Genomic DNA, 19,616 nt, shown 5'->3' on the forward strand with positions numbered 1-19,616 from the left:
GGAAAGGACCCGAACTGGCTTCTCCACCAGCAACCATTCGAACGCCATCAGCGCCAGTCGAATCACCCGCAGCTCCAGAAGATTGATCTGCAGTTTTGCTTCCGATAAGGTCAAATCCCTTGTGCCGAATGTCCGAGACAGTGAGCCCCCCAACCCGACAGACTGGCATCTGTCATCACTACACACCAGTCGGGCGTGTACAGGGGCATTCCCTGAAGCAAATTCTCTGCCTTGAGCCACCATCGGAGCGCAAAACGAGCTTGCGGAGACCAGGGAACTTGAACCGCATACTCCTCGGACAGAGGAGACCAATGACTGAGAAGATGCCATTGAAGAGGACGCATATGACTCCGTGCCCAAGGCACCACCTCCAGCGTCGCCGCCATTGACCCCAGCACCTGGACATAATCCCAGGCCCTTGGGGCCGGATTCTGCAGAATGGACGAAATCTGCTCGACTAGCTTGAACTGTCTCTGAGTCGGAAGAAAAACTCTGCCCTGAGCGGTATCCAAGCGCACCCCCAAGTACTCCAATGTCTGAGTAGGTACGAGATGACTCTTTTGAAAATTGATAACCCAACCCAGACTGCAGAAGATCTACCACCTGCTGAGTGGCCTGCACGCACTCCTAGTAAGATGGCGCCCGGATCAACCAATCGTCGAGATAACGGTGAACCTGTAACCCTCTGGTCCGCAAATACGCCGCAACAACCACCATTAGCTGTCTCCTAGAGTGCGAGCAAACTCCAGTTTGTACCCATCTCTTATAATACTCAAGACCCAATCGTCTGTAGTCACCCTGGCCCATTCCTCTCCGAACTTGGACAGCCGTCCTCCTATAGGCGGAGAGGGCTGGACCAGGGCCCCATCATTGCGGACCTCTGGCCCCAGGCTGTTCTCTGGAAGCTGCCTGAGTGATTCTACGTTCCTGACGAAAGGGCTGTTGCTGTTTCTGAGAAAACCGGGGCTTTGCAAAACCCCTGAGCCTACCAGGCCTGTACTTCTTTGCCTCCTTAAAACGTGGCCGAAAGGCTTTCCCCTGGTTCTTAGCCTTTTCCTCCGGAAGCCGCCCTTTGGACTCACCAAGATCCTTAACAATCTGTTCTAGCTCCTGACCAAACAGTAGCCTACCTTTGAAAGGCAACCGAGCTACCCGGGACTTCGAAGGCAAATCCGCGGCCCAATGCTTGAGCCAAATCCACCTCCTAGCTGAGACTGCTAATGAGACCCCCTTGGCTGAAGCTCTAAGGATATCATACAAAAGATCAGCCAAATATGCCAGCCCTGACTCCAATAGGGGAAGGACCTCAATTAGCTCAGCCGGGGACGTTGCCTTCTGGACCCACGAAAGGCACGCTCTAGCCACATAAGAACCGCATACCGAAGCCTGTAAAGTCAAAGCGGCTACTTCAAAGGAAGACTTAACTGAAGCCTTGAGCTTTTTCTCTTGAGGGTCCCTAAGGGCCGCCCCGCCCTCTACGGGCAATGCGGTCTTCTTAGCCACCGCTGAAATCAGCGAATCCACGACCGGCAGCCACAAGGAATCCAAATCTTCCTGTCGCAACGGGCACAGCTTAACCATAGCACGAGCCACCCTCAGACTAGCCTCAGGTAAGTCCCATTGAGCCCGAATGAGCACCTGCATGGCCTCATGGATATAAAAGGACTTCGGGGGGGGGCCCTAGTACCTGACATTATTGAAGAACTCACCGCAACCGGTACCGAGGGTTCTGGCACAGACAGGTTCAAAACTTGCAACGTCTGCACTATTAAAGGAAGCAGTTCTTCTCTTCTAAAGAGTCTCGCCGCTGTGGGATCATCCCCCTCAGCCGCGGGGAGCTCTCCTTCCTGCAGATTCTCTGTACATGACTCCCCTGTACCCTGTTCATCCTCACATTCTGAGCGGCCTGAATCCTCACTCAAGGGCTCCGGAAGCTCCACCCGCGACCTCTTAGAAGGCCTCTGAAGGAGCTGCGAGCACGAGGGCACCGGGCCCTCTAAGATGGCCGCCGGGTGACGTTCGCCCTCCGCGCACATCAAAAACGTGTCATGCATGAGGAGAACGAACTCCGGAGAAAAGCCCGCGAAAGCAGACAGTTCTGACCCCGAAACTGGGTCGGAATGGGCTGCCGCAAGTCCCGCTGAAGTACTCTCCTGCCCTGGCCCCTGAGAGAAAATGGCGCCGGCGGAGGCCCGCGTCAACCCAATCCCCGCTTTTCCCGCCAAAACTGCTTCGCCGCCCTGTAATACATGGGATTGAAGGTCAGCTAGGGATGGAATGAGTGGAATGTTTTGGCTGTAATTATGTGTTGATATTCTCTGTTATGGGAAACAGGCTAGTTGTTTAAGGGATGCCAGCACCTCTGGGAAAGGCACCTTCAACCTGTGCAGGTCTGGGGGAGTTATTCTCTGTTATGGTGGTTGTTTAAGGGATGCCAGCACCTCTGGGAAAGGCACCTTCAACCTGTGCAGGTCTGGGGGAGTTATTCTCTGTTATGGTGGTTGTTTAAGGGATGCCAGCACATCTGGGAAAGGCACCTTCAACCTGTGCAAGTCTGGGGGAGTTATTCTCTGTTATGGGAAACAGGCTGGTTGTTTAAGGGATGCCAGCTTGTGCAAGTCTGGGAAAGGCACCTTTGTTTCACACTATAAAAGAGGGGGGAGCACGGACCTTCTTTAGAAGCTTGCCTGAACGTAGGGACGCCTTGTTCAGTGAAGGGTATTTCCCTGCAATCTCTGAGGAGAGCCAGTGTTTCCCTGGTGGTCTTCCCAGATGCTGACTGAATTGCGGGTGCTGTAAGTATCTTGGTGTATGTGTTCACATATGTATCACCAATAAAAGCGATATACCGCATATTGTGTCTGGTGGCTTTTGTGTTGTCATAAGCACAGCGCCCCCTAGTGTTACACGCCCGAGGGCTCGGCGACTACAGCGCGGTCCTCCACATCCATCCCGGACTTAGTAAAAGAAGAAGCACAAGCCTCGCAAACCCCCGCCGGCGACTTACAAGCTCCACAGTGCGAACAGTGCTTAACCGACTCCGACGGCACAGACATCTTAACACAGCCTGAACTACGTCCCAGACTTAGCTCTGCTCACGCTGCAGGCAAGCCGAACTGAAGGCTGCTCAGTGCTAAACAATTGCAGAGCTGGGAGCGAGGCTCGTTTTAAAGAGAATTTTTTTTTTTTTTTTAAAGAGTCAGGAGACTCACAGTTAAAGCCAACACTGGACGTCCAGGAAATCTTCAGGCTGACAGGGGGAGAAGGGTAGGGACCTGGCACAACCAGGTGTATCCCAAATGTGCTTCAGCACCTCAACCCCACCAATAGCTCAACACACCCGAGGGAACGGGATAGGAGCCTTGGAACACAGAACTGCACAGTATGCTCCTTCTACCTGCTAGATAGAGAGAATACTTAAGTTACTGTGGCTGCACATGCCCTCTAGAGGGAAACTTCTGAGTTCTCTCTATCTAACCTGCTAGAGGAGGGGCATAACCCACAAGTCTCTGGATTGATCTGGGGACGCTATGGAAGAAGACAGATTGACAGGGCTCACCACCTCCCACCTCCCACCTGCTGGAGACTGACAATACTGGAGTCTTCTATCTGGCAAGGGCTCTAATTGGCTACCTCTGATGAGTCAGAAGTCTCTGTCTCCACTTGCTGGGTCGGTCCAGAGGGACGCAATGAAGAGAGGATTTCCTATGATTCTAACACCTTAACACCTGCTCCAAGCTGGCTTATTTTTTCAGCAGTAAGGCAGCTTTGTTTTGAGCACTATTCTGAGAATTGGGAGGGAATAGGAAATGACCTCATTAACATCCAACTTGATTACATTAGTATGCTATTTGCGCTTATCTTTGGTGCACATGTTGCCTCCCGCACTAGAGCCTCTGAGCATTCTGTGCTCACTAATGAAGGAACTAGTCTGGCACTAAATCACCTCTAGCACCCACGTTTGGTTCTGAGCATCAGCCCATCGGTGTCTTTAAACCGGCAGACTGCTCTTCCCTTGGCTATAAAAGTGAGCATTTACTTGTAACAAGGGTTCTCTGTGGACAGCAGGATAAGGTGACCACACACTGCATAGGCAGAGGAATGGTGTGGGCACTAGGACCATGGCCCCACCAGCTCAACACAACATCAACAAATAGAGACGTGGAGGGAACGCTAGAGAATGGTTTCTTTGGCCCCTCCAATCAAAAGGGTGTTCTGCTGTCCTGACTAGTGATGTCATCTGATGTACCATGGAAGGATTAGCTCTGCTAGAGCTCAAAAAACCTGGAAAGAACTAAGCATGTGCAGACCACATAGCAGCACACTGCCCCGCTCATTTCCTTTCCAGTGCATTCTCCAGTTATAGGCAGGTTCACCTGAGAAGGGATGGAGGGCACATTTGTGTGGCTGACATCCTGCCAAAGGGGAGGGGGGGGGGAGGGATTAGGAAGTGTGGTGGGGATGAACTGGGTGTCCTTGAATTTTTGAGAGGTTAATAAAAGGTCCAAATAACCAAAATGGTTGATAACCTCTGCCCAATAGCTTTGTTAATAAATTACAACATGTACTGCCATATAGCAACTGTTGCATGGGCAGGGTCAGATTAAGCAAAACAGCAAAAGTAGAGGCTGACAAATGCGCAAACCAATAGGGAGATAATCTCAAAAACAGTTTATTCAGAATATTCATATCAATATCAAGGACCCGACACAGTCCGTGTTTCGGTGCCAAAGCGCCTGCCTCAGGGGTCACAATCAACTTTCTCTGAGAAGAAGCTGATAGGCTTGAAAATTACTTTCCCAGCTTCCTTTGTTCTCAGCCCATTACTCTAACCACTATTCTACTCCATGCAAGAATCACCAAGCTTAAATCATAACCTGCTGCTACTGTCATACCCAGAATTTGGTCCTGCAGTTTTTGAACTTTGAAGGCCTGTCATACTCCCCCCCCCCCCACACTTCTCCCTGGCCAGCAGTTCTCAGCCCAGTCCTTAGGAAGCATCTGTTCAGTCTGGTTCTCAGGATTTTCACAAGTAATGTACATAACAAATGCATGAACCATACTAACACCTCACCTCTTTTCCCATTGTATTGCTCGTGAATTTGTGCCACCCACTGCTTTTTGCATTAACATGTTGCCCAACATCTGACTATTCCTGCTCCAATAAGAGAAATGTCAGTGGAGCTATCAGGGCCTTTCGGAGGATGGATCTCATTTGGCATGCGGCTTTGTCTGCTCACTCAAAGCTAATGCTACACAGAACACTCAGGTCCCTGCTTACCTTCAGTAGTTCTTTATCAGCAAATGCCATGATCCCTTCAAATATAATGACATTGGCACCATACAACGTTTTCTGTAGAGAAGAAAGGAGTATTTGATCCAGGTAAGTCATTCTGCTATAAAGGTAAACACTTCTTCTATTTCTTTGTATGAGGCAACATAGGCCCTACTAATTTTATTATGTATAATGTTTTATCATTTCTTGTTTGATGACATTTTCAGACAGCCTATTATCATTTCATGTCTTTTTGGATGCAACCTGCATTGACCAAGGTGGCGATTTCAGATAAATAAAAACCTCCTTACACGAGGCCTCAGCTGTCTTCTCTATCATACTTGCTGCCCTCTTCCACTGCCACCTCTCTCCTCTCCTGCTCCTGCCTTACCCATTCATTTATCTGGGCATTCATTTCCTAAGCCTCATCATACCCAGTCCTTCTTTTGGCTGTGGCTGGTGAAGTCATAGACAGGAATCTTCACGCTCCTTCCTTGCTTTAGTTTCTTCAGAGTGCAGATAATTAAATCAAAGTCAAAGGCATCAGGGTGATCAAAGTTAAAGTCATTGTTAGCTGCTTGTTCCTGCTGTTCTATGGTCAGCACCTGCCAAAGAGAAAGATCAGAGGGAGTGAAGAATGAGGCTGTGGAAGAGAAGCAAGGGCAGATGCAAAGAACCAAACTGAGAGAAACTGACCTGAAACGCAGAAACAATCCTCAAACGAAAGAACGAGCCCCATTCCTAAGTTTGATCAGCTTATTCTACATGTGTTTTTTTTTTATATAACTCTGGATGAACATCCCACATCATTATCCAACCATATTCCATGTAATTTACACACTCAACCGCCCACCATGCACACCCACACTGATAAACATGTTCATATCCACCACACAATCTCTCTGCCAGTTCATATATATCTGTGGGAGGTGGGGTTTACATGGAGGGATGTGCATATATGCTGTGAGGGAGAAGAGAGGGCTCATAGGGAAGAGCATGTACATTGTGGGAGGCAGAGTTTGCACGGAGGAGTTTGTATGTCATGAGGAGAAAAAGGAGTTCATGACATACAAACTCCTCCATGTAAACCCCACCTCCCACAGATATATACATCCTCCATCATGACATACATGCTCATCCCTCCATTCAAATCCCACCTCCCATGGATGTACAAACTCTTCCACACAATGAGCTCCCTCCTCTTCCTCATGGAATATATTCTTTCATACACCCCATCCTCTTCTCTTATATATCCGAGTAAACCCAACCCCTCTCCAACCCTTGAGACATACTTCCTCTTTCCAAGCACTTCTCCCACCCCTGACATAAAACACCCATGTTCTTCACCTTATAGAAAGAGTCCATGGAGAGCAGCACCACCCAGGGCACATCCAGAGCTTCAATGATCAGCCTGGCTACTGTGGTTTTTCCTGAGGCACTGCCGCCTCCCAGCCCTGATCCACACAAGATAGGAAGCAAATAAAATATTTGTTTACTCATTAGTTCATCACTTGAAACTGTATTACAAATAAGCACATGTTCTAGCAATACTCAAGGGAATCTGCCCTCATCTTGTAAGGGGATCCTTCTGCATTCTGAGTTAAATGAAAGAAGAATGGCACCATGACCTGTATCAACAATTAAAGGGTTAACAAAGTAATAGTCAGCTGGAACTAACTGTAAATTATCAGAGGAGACTACACTGGAGCCATTCAATCAGACAAAAGCTGCAAAGAAACTCATTTACCTTATCCTTTGTGATATCCATTACGTGATTTTAAGCATTAACTGTACCTCCGATTGACAATGGCAAATGATTTATTTGAAGTTACTGTATCAGAAATCAGTCAGCCCACAGAGACCACCAACCAGCCTTGTGCTGGCATTTCTTATTGAGGGTTTTCTTTTATCAACCCACTTCCACCAGCTGCAAGACACTGGGAGGCTGCATCAGCACATCACTCATGCAGACTTGTTTGTGTATTTTCTATGGTACCAACCAGAGAAGGAAGCCTTGACAGTGCTCAAAGATAATCACAAACAGTTCTGCTCTACTAAAAGAAAGTAGGCTATAAATTAGAAAGGAGCTGCCAGATCAAGAGCATTTACCATCTCAGGCACTATGGGCAGTGAACCAGACCTTGTGAAGTCTCTTCTAGATTACTGTAAACTCTTCTATTTAGGTCTCCCATTGGGGTTTATGTAGAAACTACAAATTGCACAAAATTCACTTGCATGTGTGATTTTCTAGCAATAACGTAGGGAGACAATCAAACGCCAGTGGCTTCTGGTAACGGTCATGATAGAGAAATTTATCCTGTTTTTTTAATTTCCTTTCCTTGCCTTCTGCCAGGCCAGTCCAAATAAGCAGGTATTTGCCCTCTACCAGGAGGCAAGGACCAAGTTCACCGGTGACTTTACTCCCTTTTATTAGGATGTGGTGGGGGTCACGTTGTAGAAGCAAAAGAGGCCCTTACAAGAAGGTTATACTGTGAACCCGATTTTCAAGTTACAGATTCAGGCCAATGTCAGCTCTCAGGCTAATGCTGGTTGGCTCAGTAGGCTCAGTCCTACTGAGCAGTGAAAAGGAACACTGCTGACATAGCAAAGGCAAAAATAACAATATTTATTTATTTGTAGCATTTGTATCCCACATTTCCCACCAATTTGCAGGCTCAATGTTGCTTACATTTGCCGGAATGGCGGTTGCCATTTCCGTGTAACAGGATTACAAATGGTATTGCGTTAGGATGCATACAAACGTGGAGACATACATGGAACATGATTTGAATGGGATAGCTCATGGTGTAAGTAAATACTATTTGCAGACATACATGATAAGGAAAAATACATTAATGTGATGTAATAATATCTCTAAGTAATAGATTAGATTGTACCATACATTAGATCGTCAACTATAGGGAGACCCTATTCGACATACAGTTTAGAGTGGTAATGCTTGATCTTTAGTATCATAGAGATTAGGCAGTCGAGCGATAAAAGTTCATCTTGTATAGATCAAGTATAATATTAATATTTAGTATTTAAGATGGATGTTTATGGTATGCCTTCTTGAAAAGGTCCGTTTTCAGTAGCCTTCGGAAGATGGTTAGGTCTTGTGTTGTTTTTATGGCCTTCGGTAGTGCATTCCATATCTGTGTGCATATGTATGAGAAACTGGTCGCGTATATGGATTTATATTTCAGTCCTTTACAGTTAGGATAGTGGAGATTGAGGAACGTGCGTGATGATCTTTTTGCATTTCTAGTAGGCAAGTCTATTAGGTCTGACATGTAGGCTGGGGCTTCCCCGTAGATGATTTTATGGACCAGGGTGCAAACTTTGAACGTAATTCTTTCTTTTAGTGGAAGCCAGTGTAGTTTTTCTCTTAGGGGTTTTGTGCTTTCGTATTTCATTTTCCCAAATATGAGTCTGGCTGCTGTGTTTTGAGCGGTTTGAAGCTTCTTGATGATTTGTTCTTTGCATCCGGCATAAATGACGTTGCAGAAATCTAGATGGCTTAGCACCATCGATTGTACTAGGCTGCGGAATACTTCCTTTGGGAAGAAAGGTTTGATTCTTTTAAGTTTCCACATTGAGTAGAACATTTTCTTTGCTGTATTTTTCGCATGGTCTTCCAATGTGAGATTTTGGTCAATTGTGACTCCCAGAATTTTCAGGCTCTCTGAGGCCTTAAGTGTATAATCTGGGGTGTTTACGGTATTGGGTTTGTTTGTGTTGTATTGGGAGGTTAGGATGAGACATTGTGTTTTTTCTGCATTTAGCTTTAGTTGGAATGCATCCGCCCATGAGTTCATTATTTGAAGGCTCTGTGTGATTTCATTTGTGATTTCAGTTATGTCTTGTTTGAACGGGATGTATATCGTGACATCGACAGCATAGATGTATGGGTTAAGTCCTTGGTTGGATAGTGATTTGGCTAAAGATGTCATCATTAAGTTAAACAGGGTTGGTGAGAGCGGTAAGCCTTGTGGTACTCCACATTCAGGCTTCCATGGTGTTGACGTTTTTGAGTTTGAGATCACTTGATAGGATCTTGTTGTTAGGAAGCCTTTAAACCATCTGAGAATGTTTCCTCCAATCCCGAAGTAGTCTAGTATGTTCGGGAGTATTTGGTGGCTGACCATGTCGAACGCACTGGACATATCAAATTGTAGTAGTAGTACATTGTTTCCAGTTGCAATTAGTTGTTTAAATTTGGATATTAGAGTGGTTAGCACTGTTTCAGTGCTATGGTTGGATCGAAATCCAGACTGCGATTCATGTAGTATTGTGAATTTGTTTAGGTAATTGGCGAGTTGTTTGGTTGCTATACTTTCCATTAGTTTTACTATCAGGGGGATAGATGCAACTGGTCGATAGTTGGTTGTATCATTTAGCTTTTTCTTTAAATCTTTGGGTATGAGTGTAAGTAATATGTTTCCTTTGTCCTTGGGAAAAAGTCCATGTTGTAGCATGAAGTTCAGATGTGACGTAAGGTCAGTTGAAGCGTTTGGGGGCGAGCCTTAATAGGTTACTGGGGCAAATATCCAGTTTGGAGTGGGTTTTGGAGAATTTGTTGAGTGCTTGAGAGATGTTTTCTTTGGTTATCAGTTCGAAATCATTCCAGATTCGGTCTGCTGGGTATTCACCGGGAGTAGGGTCCAAGCAGTCCATAAATTTTACATGATCAGTGGTGTTGAGTGGTAATGTGGATCGAAGTTTTATAATTTTCTCATTGTTAACAGAAACTGGCTCTTCATGTTCAGACCAACCTGCTCTTGGCGCTGATGCCCTGTTTGGTCCTTCAAGCCACAACAATGGAAAGTCCCAGATTTGTTATTCTGGACAGAATGGCTCTCTAAACCCAAGAAACCCTTTCTTAAGCATAATATCATTGGGGTGAGCAGTTCGTGCATGAGCTGCCATCTGTGGGACAGATCCGAGCCAGTCACATGATGAACAGCATCTGAGGCTTGTAAAACGTGGCTCCTGCCTACCTGTTCCTGCTCACCTGCCTACCGGTGTTGCCTGCCTGAGTGAGAGCCCTCCTGCTAGCTGCGGTTCTTGTATTCTCCCAAGAAATCCTACAGTCCGACTGCCTCCATCTACAACATCCTGAGTGAGAGAGAGCCATCTGCCTTCCAGTCAGGTTGTATCTGTCTCTTCTCTTAGTGCCTTGGGGAGTTAGAGGTCCTAATCATTTTAGGACTAGGGCATATGTGTGCATTCTCTATCCTGCCTTAAAAGGTACATAAATACTCAGTACTTTATCATCATTTTGAGTATATTAGCATAGGTAAATTGTCTCTGATTTGCACTGTTTTACTGCTACCAATGAATAAATTAGCTTTTATTTTTCTATAACATCTGAGCCTTGTACCCTATCTTTTCAGTGGGTTTCTCGGTGTAAAGAACTTGGTTCTTGTAAGCAAGGGAAGTCTGTGGCCAATCCAATTCCAGAGTGCTGTTACTAACTGTCACTTTTTGTAAGTTTCCTCATTACCTGCCATCTGCATAAGGCCAGGTGACTGTGGGGCATATACACAATGTGATGCTTCCGACCTAGATGGACACCATGAGGAACAGCTCTGGGCTGGCCTTCCAATTTTTGCAACATACTACTTATAAGAGTGAATACTTTAATATTCTGGGTTTATAAGAGCACGAAGAAACCAAGCGCTTGATACTGAAGAGATTGCCAATAAGGTATGCCAAAGAGGAGCGAAATCAGCCTGAAAACAACTCTGCAGTAAACCGAACAAGATGGCGATGGGGCATGCAGCCCTTCTGGTAGACACTGCATGAACTTACCAGGCATTTGTCTGTGGAGATAGAAGACAAATTCAAAATTGACTACTCCCCAGAAAAAGTAAACTTTCTAGACACCACAGTTTCCATCAGCAATGGCTATAGACAAACATCTGTTTACAGAAACATACCAACAGATGCAGCTACTTCCACAACTCCAGTTTCACATACAAAAAAAAAAAATCCATTATACACAGCCAAGCCACACAATACCATCGTATCTGCTCTGACCCAAGAGACAGAGATCAAGCAACAAGGCTACATCCCCAAAATAATATCTGTCTCTTCCCTTAAAATACCCAGAGAAAACCTATTGCAATGCAAAGAAAAAAAAAGCCACAGAGAGAATCCTTCTTGTGGTGACATACATTCCAGACCCGGAAAAATTGAGAAACATCATAAAAGATCTACAGCCTCTATTCCAGGAGGATGAATTGCTGAAAGAGATATTCCCAGCTCCACCAGTGCTGATCTGCCGTCAGACACCTAATTTGAAACAAATTAGTGAAAAGCAAGCTAACACAAGCTCAAAAAGAAGAAAATGGCACGTCCCTGCAATATACCAAGCTGCAAACTGTGCCAACAGAACACCTCTCACAGTCACTCACGTGGAAGAAAACGTTCAGCATAAGGGGATCCTTCACCAGCTCACCTTCAAATGAGGTATATATCATTCAATGCAAAAAGTGTGAAGGATGCAATATTGGAGAAACAAGCCAGATGCTAAAGACAAGGATCAATTTACAGAGACATAATACTACACATCACAATGCCAACCAGGATGTCACCTCTGAGGGACAGCAATTTACAAAACCAGAACATTGCATCAATGATTTTATGCTGAGAATACTAAAAGGAAATGTTATGACAATCTAGAAATGTAAAACCTTTGAAGTCAAAATAATGAAATATTCTGACACCCACCAGACAGGACTTAAAGATCTGGGCTTTCTATTCCACTATAAACCATAAAATTATACTGCTTTGTCACCCTCTTATCACCCATCCACCTCTCCCTGTCTCTCACCCACATTGTTAGAAGATGTAATATTTTCATTTGGATCAGAAGTGTGTAATCTTCTTATTTTTGTTTTTCCCATACCTCCAATACAAATAAAATATTGTTTAAAAATTAGGATGCGGAGAAGCAAGAAGCATTTCTGTAATCCCATGAGAAAGCTAAACTTAGAAAAAATAATCCAAATATAAACTGAATCAAACAAGCCTGGTGCAAGGGCATCATGTGTCACAGATGAACCATCAGCCTTATTCAAAGGCGCCCTGTATAAGAAGCTTGGGGAGGCTAAGCCTCCCCAGCCCAATCACGACCTTCCCCTGCCGCCTCCTCGAATTCGAGGCAGGATGGAACAAAATTATATCTTCCTCTCCTTGCCGGGCACCAGCGCCCACCCTCTGTTCACGGTTCCTCACTTCTTTTTTTTTTTAACGGCTGCCTGCCTGACTCCCGCTATCTCCCTAAGGCTCCAAGTCCTTCCTTAGCAGTCTGCCAGAACCTCCCCCTGTGACACAATTCCTGCCGTTCTGGCGGCAGAGCTTGGCTGTGACTGTCTGTGCGCCTGTGAATGTTGTAGCACGCGGCTCTAATTTTCAGTCAGTCACCGAGCCAGGGAGGGAGGCAGCAGATCGAGCAAGCACTACGTGTTTGCTTTTGTTGATCTGAATAATCTGGTTCACACCTTTTTGTGACACTGGTTGTACATTTCAGAATATGCAGTAACTGAAGGAGGTTTTGCCTTTCTATTTTCTGTTTGGTCAGGGCTAATTGGAAAACTGGTGTCTCAAATTCTTCCCCTAGAAAGATCCATCTCAAAGAAGATGCTTCTTCCTGAATGCTAATTATGCACTTGGCAAACAGTCTCAATAATTCACATTAATGTGGCTGAGAATGGGAAAATAATCCATTTTTAACCCATTAGATTAGATAAGCATGAATTTAATTATGTAAATGAAAAGCAACTTTCATGATCTTTCAGACATCTTTTCACCTACATCCACATTTATAAATTATTAAAATGCAACAACTAGACTTCTTACTGTACAATATTATATTATTAAACATATTAAACCAGTTTTTCTAAATTAGAGTACTCAGTGCTATATACACAGTGAGACACTGATATTATGTGGATTTTGGTAAAGGCAACAGATTGGCTATGTTACTGTTTCCTGATGCCAGTTTAATGGCATAATGGGGCAATGTTGGATTGTGGCAGGGAGAGAGAGAGGGGTTTAATAAGTCAAAATAAAAATATTTTGTTTCATGCAGATCTCTTTTGTTTAAACATAACTAAACGGGTTATAAGCCCCTAACACAGTCTATTGGTTTTCTTATATTTTGTTCATGTGATGACTTATACTATGCCAAATTAAAAACTCTTATCTCTATCTGGTCGTTGGAGTTCATTGTGAACACTATCCACCCTAAAAGGTTGTTTTGTGACTGTACATGAGAATTGTGTTATTATGATCCCTTGTTTCATATTGTTGGCGGTCTGTGTTTTCCATATGAGTGGTATAGTTTATTTTTTTTATTTTAGTTACATTTGTACCCCACGCTTTCCCACTCATGGCAGGCTCAATGCGGCTTACATATACAGGTACTTATTTATACATGGGGCAATGACTTGCCCAGAGTCACAAGGAGCTGTGCCTGAAGTGGGAATTGAACTTAGTTCCTCAGTTCCCCAGGACCAGAGTCCACCACCCTTACCACTAGACCACTGCCCGGTGTAATATTTATGGTACAGTAAGGTTTTGAGTGTGTTTTTGCACAAGTTTGTGCATAGTGTTTTGTGGTTGAGGGATTGTGTGTGGCCTTACTAAGGCGACATCAACACTTTAATTTAATTTTTTCATAACATCAGACATGGTTTTAGAATATTTTGGAGGATCTGATGTTGAATTGCTCCATAACTCTTCCAATTATGGATGTAAGCCCCTCCCCTGGCCCCACCCCCTTTAGCCTTCCAAAACAGTTGGGCCACCGACCGCCTATGGCCTTATTGCTTCTCAGTTAACTTTCAGAAACCCCTGAGATTTTGATAAACAACAATGATGAACCCCACCACGATCTTTCCCATAACACCATATTTTTTAATATTAAATACTGATATATATATATATATATATATATATATAAAACACACTTGCATAGATATATGGGCTATTTGAATATTACTTATCCTCCCTGCAGGTAAAAGTTCTGATGGTTCTTTGAGTTTGTATGGCTGTCAGCACTTAGACCTAGTACTTTATTTTGACTGAGCTACAATTTCACAACTTTCACATGCTGCCACCTAGGCAACTGCCTAGTCTAATGATTCAGCCAGCTCTGAAATCAAATGCAAGAGGACTTACTCAGTAATACCAGCAGCGGCCAAATGTTATGCCCTCCACATAGGAGGGCTAATCCTAGAAAGACACAGTTGTCCCTCAACCACCTCCAGGCCATGTTATTTATCCTATAAAATGGGCCGAGGTCCTCCAAGGTGAGTTCAGGGGTCTAACAGGTCTCAAGGAAAGAAAATTAACAGGCAAGATTAAATTTCTCCTTCCTAACCCTCCTGCCAGACCACTCCAGATAAGTAATGGTATATCAAACAAAGGTATACCACAGTCTTTACTCACTCGGGGGCTGATGTGGTAAGTGCACAAGCTTTCTGTAGGGCCAGTGAACCATGGGTTTGGCTTTAGCACACAATTTTGTGGACACACTGATGCTTTGTACAAACTAACCCTGAACAAAGGCCTGCATTTGAACACCAGCGTTCAGCATATTAAATCAATGGCAACAAGGCTATTAGCTATTCTGATCAGATGCAGAAAACTACGCAAATGACTTAAAGGCTGAGCACAACACGGGGGGGGGGGAGGAGGGGGCTTTAATTACAAATCTGAAGAGGCATTGAAGGGTTACTTCATTCTTCTGCTCATTTTGAGTAAAGAGATGTTAACTACCAATAATTGGGCACCAACCACCAATTATTACAGTTAATTGGCTCCAATTAGGATCTGTGTACACATCTTGCTAAGTGATATTCTATAAAGCTCTGTGCGCAAATCTTTTAGCATGCAGTTGAAAAGGGGTATGGCCATGGGTGTGTCAGGGGCATTCACTAAACATGCACACAGTATTACAGAATTTGGGGGATCTGCACCTAATTTTACTTGCCAGGATTTACATCAGGTTTCAGCTGGTGTAAATCCTTGCACACAAATGTTTGCATGGAAATCGGTTTTAAGCGCTATTAGACAAACAGCGCCCAACTTTGGGTGCCATTTACAGAATAGCGCTCACAGCAGATTTATTTTTGGCACCTAAATTTGGGCACTATTTGCTGAATCTAGTTCTTAATATCTATTTCTTCTTTAAGACCTGCAACTTTCTTTTTGTGGTCTTCATGAAGAGCATGGGGTAAAAAACATGGGATGTGTGCTGGGCAGCTAGAGCTAAGTATAGCTCTGAGCAGAAATAAATTGTATCGGCACATTATCTGCCCATGTGCTGGAATAATAATCTGAACTTAGGTTTGCAAATCAGTAAGATTTATACACCCACCTTCTCATTGGTCTATAGGAATGGAAAATTTTTATCTTTTTCATATTCAATTTTTCCAACTTTTTTTTAAAGCTGTTTCATTTTTTTCTCTTTAGATCTTCCGCAAAATTAATTTTTATTTATTTATTATTACACTAGTGAAAAAGGCCCGTTTCTGTCAGAAATGAAATGGGCGCTAGCAAGGTTTTCCTCGGAGTGTATGTTTGAGAGAGAGTGTGTGTGAGAGATGGAGTTTGTGTGTCAGAGAGAGACAGTGTGTGTGTTTGTGTGAGAGAGTGTGTGACAGACAGTGTCTGTGTGACAGAGAGATAGAGTATGATAGACAGAGAGTGTGTCAGAGAGAGTGTATGTGAGAGACAGAGAGTGTGTGCCCCCCTCTCTCAGGACCCCCCTCCCCCCCTTATGGTCTGAGGACCCCCTTCCACCCCCTCCCTCTCCCCTGCCCCCCCTCCAGCCACTCACGTCCAGCAACCTTCCCTCCCCCTGCCCCCCCTGCAGCCACCCATGTCTAGTGACCCTCCTCTCTCCCTGCCCCCCCTCCAGCCACCCAAGTCCGGACAGGGGATCTTTCCTACCTGCCCCAAAGAATTTGCTACACAACCTGGGTGGCTGGAGCGGAGGCAGGTGAGAGAGCAGGGTCATTGGACATGGGTGGCTGCAGGGGGGGCAGGGGGAGAGGAGGGTCGCTGGACATGGATCAGCTGTGAGGCATGGAATGTTTTTTTTCTTTTTTTGCGGGTTCTGAAGTTTACAGCATAATTGCAACGGTGACGTCAGCCTGACTACAGTGCCTAGCTCAGCAACTCCGAAGGAGCCACAGACACAGGCAGCAAGATTAGAACGTTGGAGGTGAGAATTATTATATAGGATTTGTACCCAGCGCTTTCCCACACATGGAAGCCTCAATGCAGCTTACATAGCAACAATATAAATAATTACAAAGTCGTAATAAGAATGGGCTGTGTCAGCATTAGTGCACGGCTTAGTAAACAGGAGGGTTAGTCTTCTCAACCTTATATGCTGGAGTTTTATAAGATTGTTCTGCCATGACTGTTTTAATGTTTTCTTATTTTGTGCTATCATATGTATTTATTTATTGGGATTTATTAGCTGCCTTTATGAAGAGATTCACCCATGGTGCTGTACAGCAGTTTAACCTAAAACTTAAGCATAAACAGAATAAAGAGGTAAACTAGGAAATAGCAAATTGTTCACTACCACTTATAGTTAATATACATATTGTAATCCAGCTTGTGACAGATAGGCAATACATTATTTTAAATTAGCCAACAACGAACAAACGTTTCTCAAAGTTGCCATGTGCCATTTTTTGTTTAGCAGGTTTGCATAAGTAACACGTCATACCACCTGCACTGGCTACTGCTGGAGACAGGATACTGGACTTTTGACAAATTGGGTCAGACCAAAATCCATCATCTTTTGTTCTGTAAGATTTGAGTTTCTACAATAAATGCACTTTCTAGCAAATATAATGAGCTGCTCTCATGTTTCCAAGGGCAGAGAATAAGACTACACTTCTCTTATTGGTCTGTTTTCACTTTACCACCATCTCAAATTATTTGCAAAAACGTAGCAGTAGTAATCCAGGAACTGTGCATGCACCCCACACCAAAGAAAAGTGACAGCAGGAGAACCCATCCGTCTACAAAGGGATACCTTACCAATGACGAATGCCTCTTTGGATTGGGTGCCGTGTTCATTATACCATGGTGGGCGCCCTGCTGTGTAGATTGTCCTCTTGCTGGTCAGAAGAAGGGGCGGCTCTGATTTGCACTGGCTTGTAGTTCGTTTCCGTGGTGACTTACTTGTGTTCATGGGTGGTAGGAGCCTGTCCATAGTCTCCACACCAGCACTGCTATAAGAGAGACAGGACGAAGGCATCAGAGTTCTGCAACGCGGGGAAGGGGGATCTAGTTCACACCTTTTTCAGTAGTAACACAAATTGGGTTACAAATTGATGTACATTCAGATACAGTGGGCATTTCCCCATAGGGTTTACAATCTGTCTGTACATGAGGGAAGGGGGGGGGGGGGGGGAAGAGTCAAGTAACTCGCCCATAAAGATCACAAGTTACCACACTGGGATTTTGGTTTTCAGTCCCCTGCTTTCACCATTAGATGATCCTTCACAATGTTTCTCCGGTAGTACTGAAAAGCTATTCCTCCAGCCTGAATCACATGGCACATTGGGGATGGGAGGGCAGCTGAGCCACAACCTACAGGAGAGACGGGTCACGGGACAGAGGCATCAGAGCTCTGCAATAAGGGGGGGGGGGGGGGGGGGGAGAGATAGCCGGGCCCTGTCTGCGGCTCTCCTCGACGCTGTCCCGGAACCCTAAGATTAACCCGGCAGATTAGCGCGAGGATGCAGAAGCACTGTCTTTTACCCTCCTCTCTTTTTATATTCATTTTACCTCACCGACAGCGAACCCCGGCTCCCCTCCGCTTTCTCCCCTCGCTTCTGCATTCACCTGCTGCGATTACCGGAGATGGACAAACTACGGAGTACACAGACAGCACTCTTAAGTGAATGCGCATCAAACTACTGAATCTTGATTTCTGTGGAAACAGCCAGGACAGGACAGGAGCGATCAGTAGGCTAGGCACCACTTCCGGTTCCCAGGGCACACACCGTTCTCCATCTCCACAGACAGTGGTGATCAAGGAGTGGCATGACGTAAAAAAACTGAAGCCAATTAGGTTAATCTCTCGTACACTCCCCTCCCCCCCGCTTCTGCATCCATGTTGTCGTTTTTTACAGTTGGTACTATTTATCATCACACTTATATTTTCAAACACGGGTACACAGAGGAAGTATCGGTACTTTCATCGGTTAGAGTAGTAATCTAAATCGTAAACATTCTGTCATTTGGAGGGGCTGCTTATAAGGACTGCTTGTAGTCGTGCAGAGATGTTTTCACCTAGTAAAGGTGAGGTCACCAAGACATGAAAAGCGAACTCCCAATACAATCTCAAAAAGAAGAGAATGGCACACTTCCCTGCAATATACCTAGCTGCAAACTATGCCAACACATCTCTCATCTCGCTGAATCCTTCAATGCATCCGCAGGTTGCTCCCCTGAAGCACGGAGGGCCTCACACTACCTACACATCCCTTTCAGGTCTGTATGTGAGGTCACGTCTCACTCCCTCAAGTTCACCACCATAGGGGCTGTGTCTAAATTGGGCTGGCCTACATGGTGGCTACTGACCAGTTAGAGGACGCATTGAGGGCAGCAAAGGTGCTTATAAGTGAATTGGAGAGGGAACTTCCTCCTCTCCAACTCCATTACCTCCCTCCCTATTCGAGGAGTTCACATTTGCCAGACAACACATCATCAAGAGTGATAGCCATTTTTTTTAGTGCGGCTAAAGGTGGCTCGTATGCTTTACTACTACCGATATTCTGGGCAAGCAGTCTTCTCAAGACCTGGGCTTTCACTTCTGCAGGCTCCATATAGCCACAGAGGCCTCACTAGGCTTCCGAGGGGAGAGAAACATGGCTGACACACCACCACATGAAAATAGCTGCTATGTCTGCCTGACTTTAATTGTTACACTAATAATTCACAGTGACAGTCAAAACCAAAAGGGTTGCTGTGCTCAGCTGATATGATTTAATGCTGTGGAAAGCTAATTACAACATACAGCAGTGAAATAAAAGATCAGCTGCACTGTCTCATTATGAACAGAAAGGGGTTCTTGTGCTTCTACTCTGCTCACAATAATAAAACACTTCTGCTGCTATCATTCACACTTCAGTTTAGTGTTAATTTAGTCACTATAATTAAGCACTTTTCTAGGGGACATCTTGAACCCTTACACAGTATGTTTTACAGTGAATTAGACACCCATGCCTACGGCTGTATAAAACAGTATGTTTCCAGGTTTAAATCCAAGATCTCTCATTTACAAGCAGTTTATTAGACT

At 44.8% G+C, this 19,616-nt stretch overlaps 1 protein-coding gene across 5 annotated transcripts in view; it reads right to left on the bottom strand.

Annotated features, from left to right (window-relative positions):
- Positions 1 to 18,319, bottom strand: part of UCKL1 (uridine-cytidine kinase 1 like 1) — an 88,831-nt gene extending 70,512 nt beyond the window's left edge. For 2 of the 5 annotated variants that reach the window (XM_030212304.1, XM_030212305.1), the window contains exons 1-5: positions 18,101 to 18,319; positions 17,348 to 17,541; positions 6,623 to 6,729; positions 5,710 to 5,880; positions 5,282 to 5,353 (exon numbers count right to left, since the gene is read on the bottom strand). In XM_030212304.1, coding sequence (XP_030068164.1) covers positions 5,282 to 5,353; positions 5,710 to 5,880; positions 6,623 to 6,729; positions 17,348 to 17,541; positions 18,101 to 18,153 — 597 coding nt within the window. In that variant the 5' untranslated portion in view covers positions 18,154 to 18,319. Of the gene's footprint in view, positions 1 to 5,281; positions 5,354 to 5,709; positions 5,881 to 6,622; positions 6,730 to 17,347; positions 17,542 to 17,761; positions 17,812 to 18,073 lie in introns of those variants that run through there. The other 3 variants (XM_030212306.1, XM_030212307.1, XM_030212308.1) reach the window with 3 other exon arrangements.
- Positions 18,320 to 19,616: the final 1,297 nt, after the last annotated feature.

Source organism: Microcaecilia unicolor, chromosome 8 (genome assembly GCF_901765095.1).
Source record: "Microcaecilia unicolor chromosome 8, aMicUni1.1, whole genome shotgun sequence".
Classification (NCBI taxonomy): Eukaryota; Metazoa; Chordata; class Amphibia; order Gymnophiona; family Siphonopidae; genus Microcaecilia; species Microcaecilia unicolor.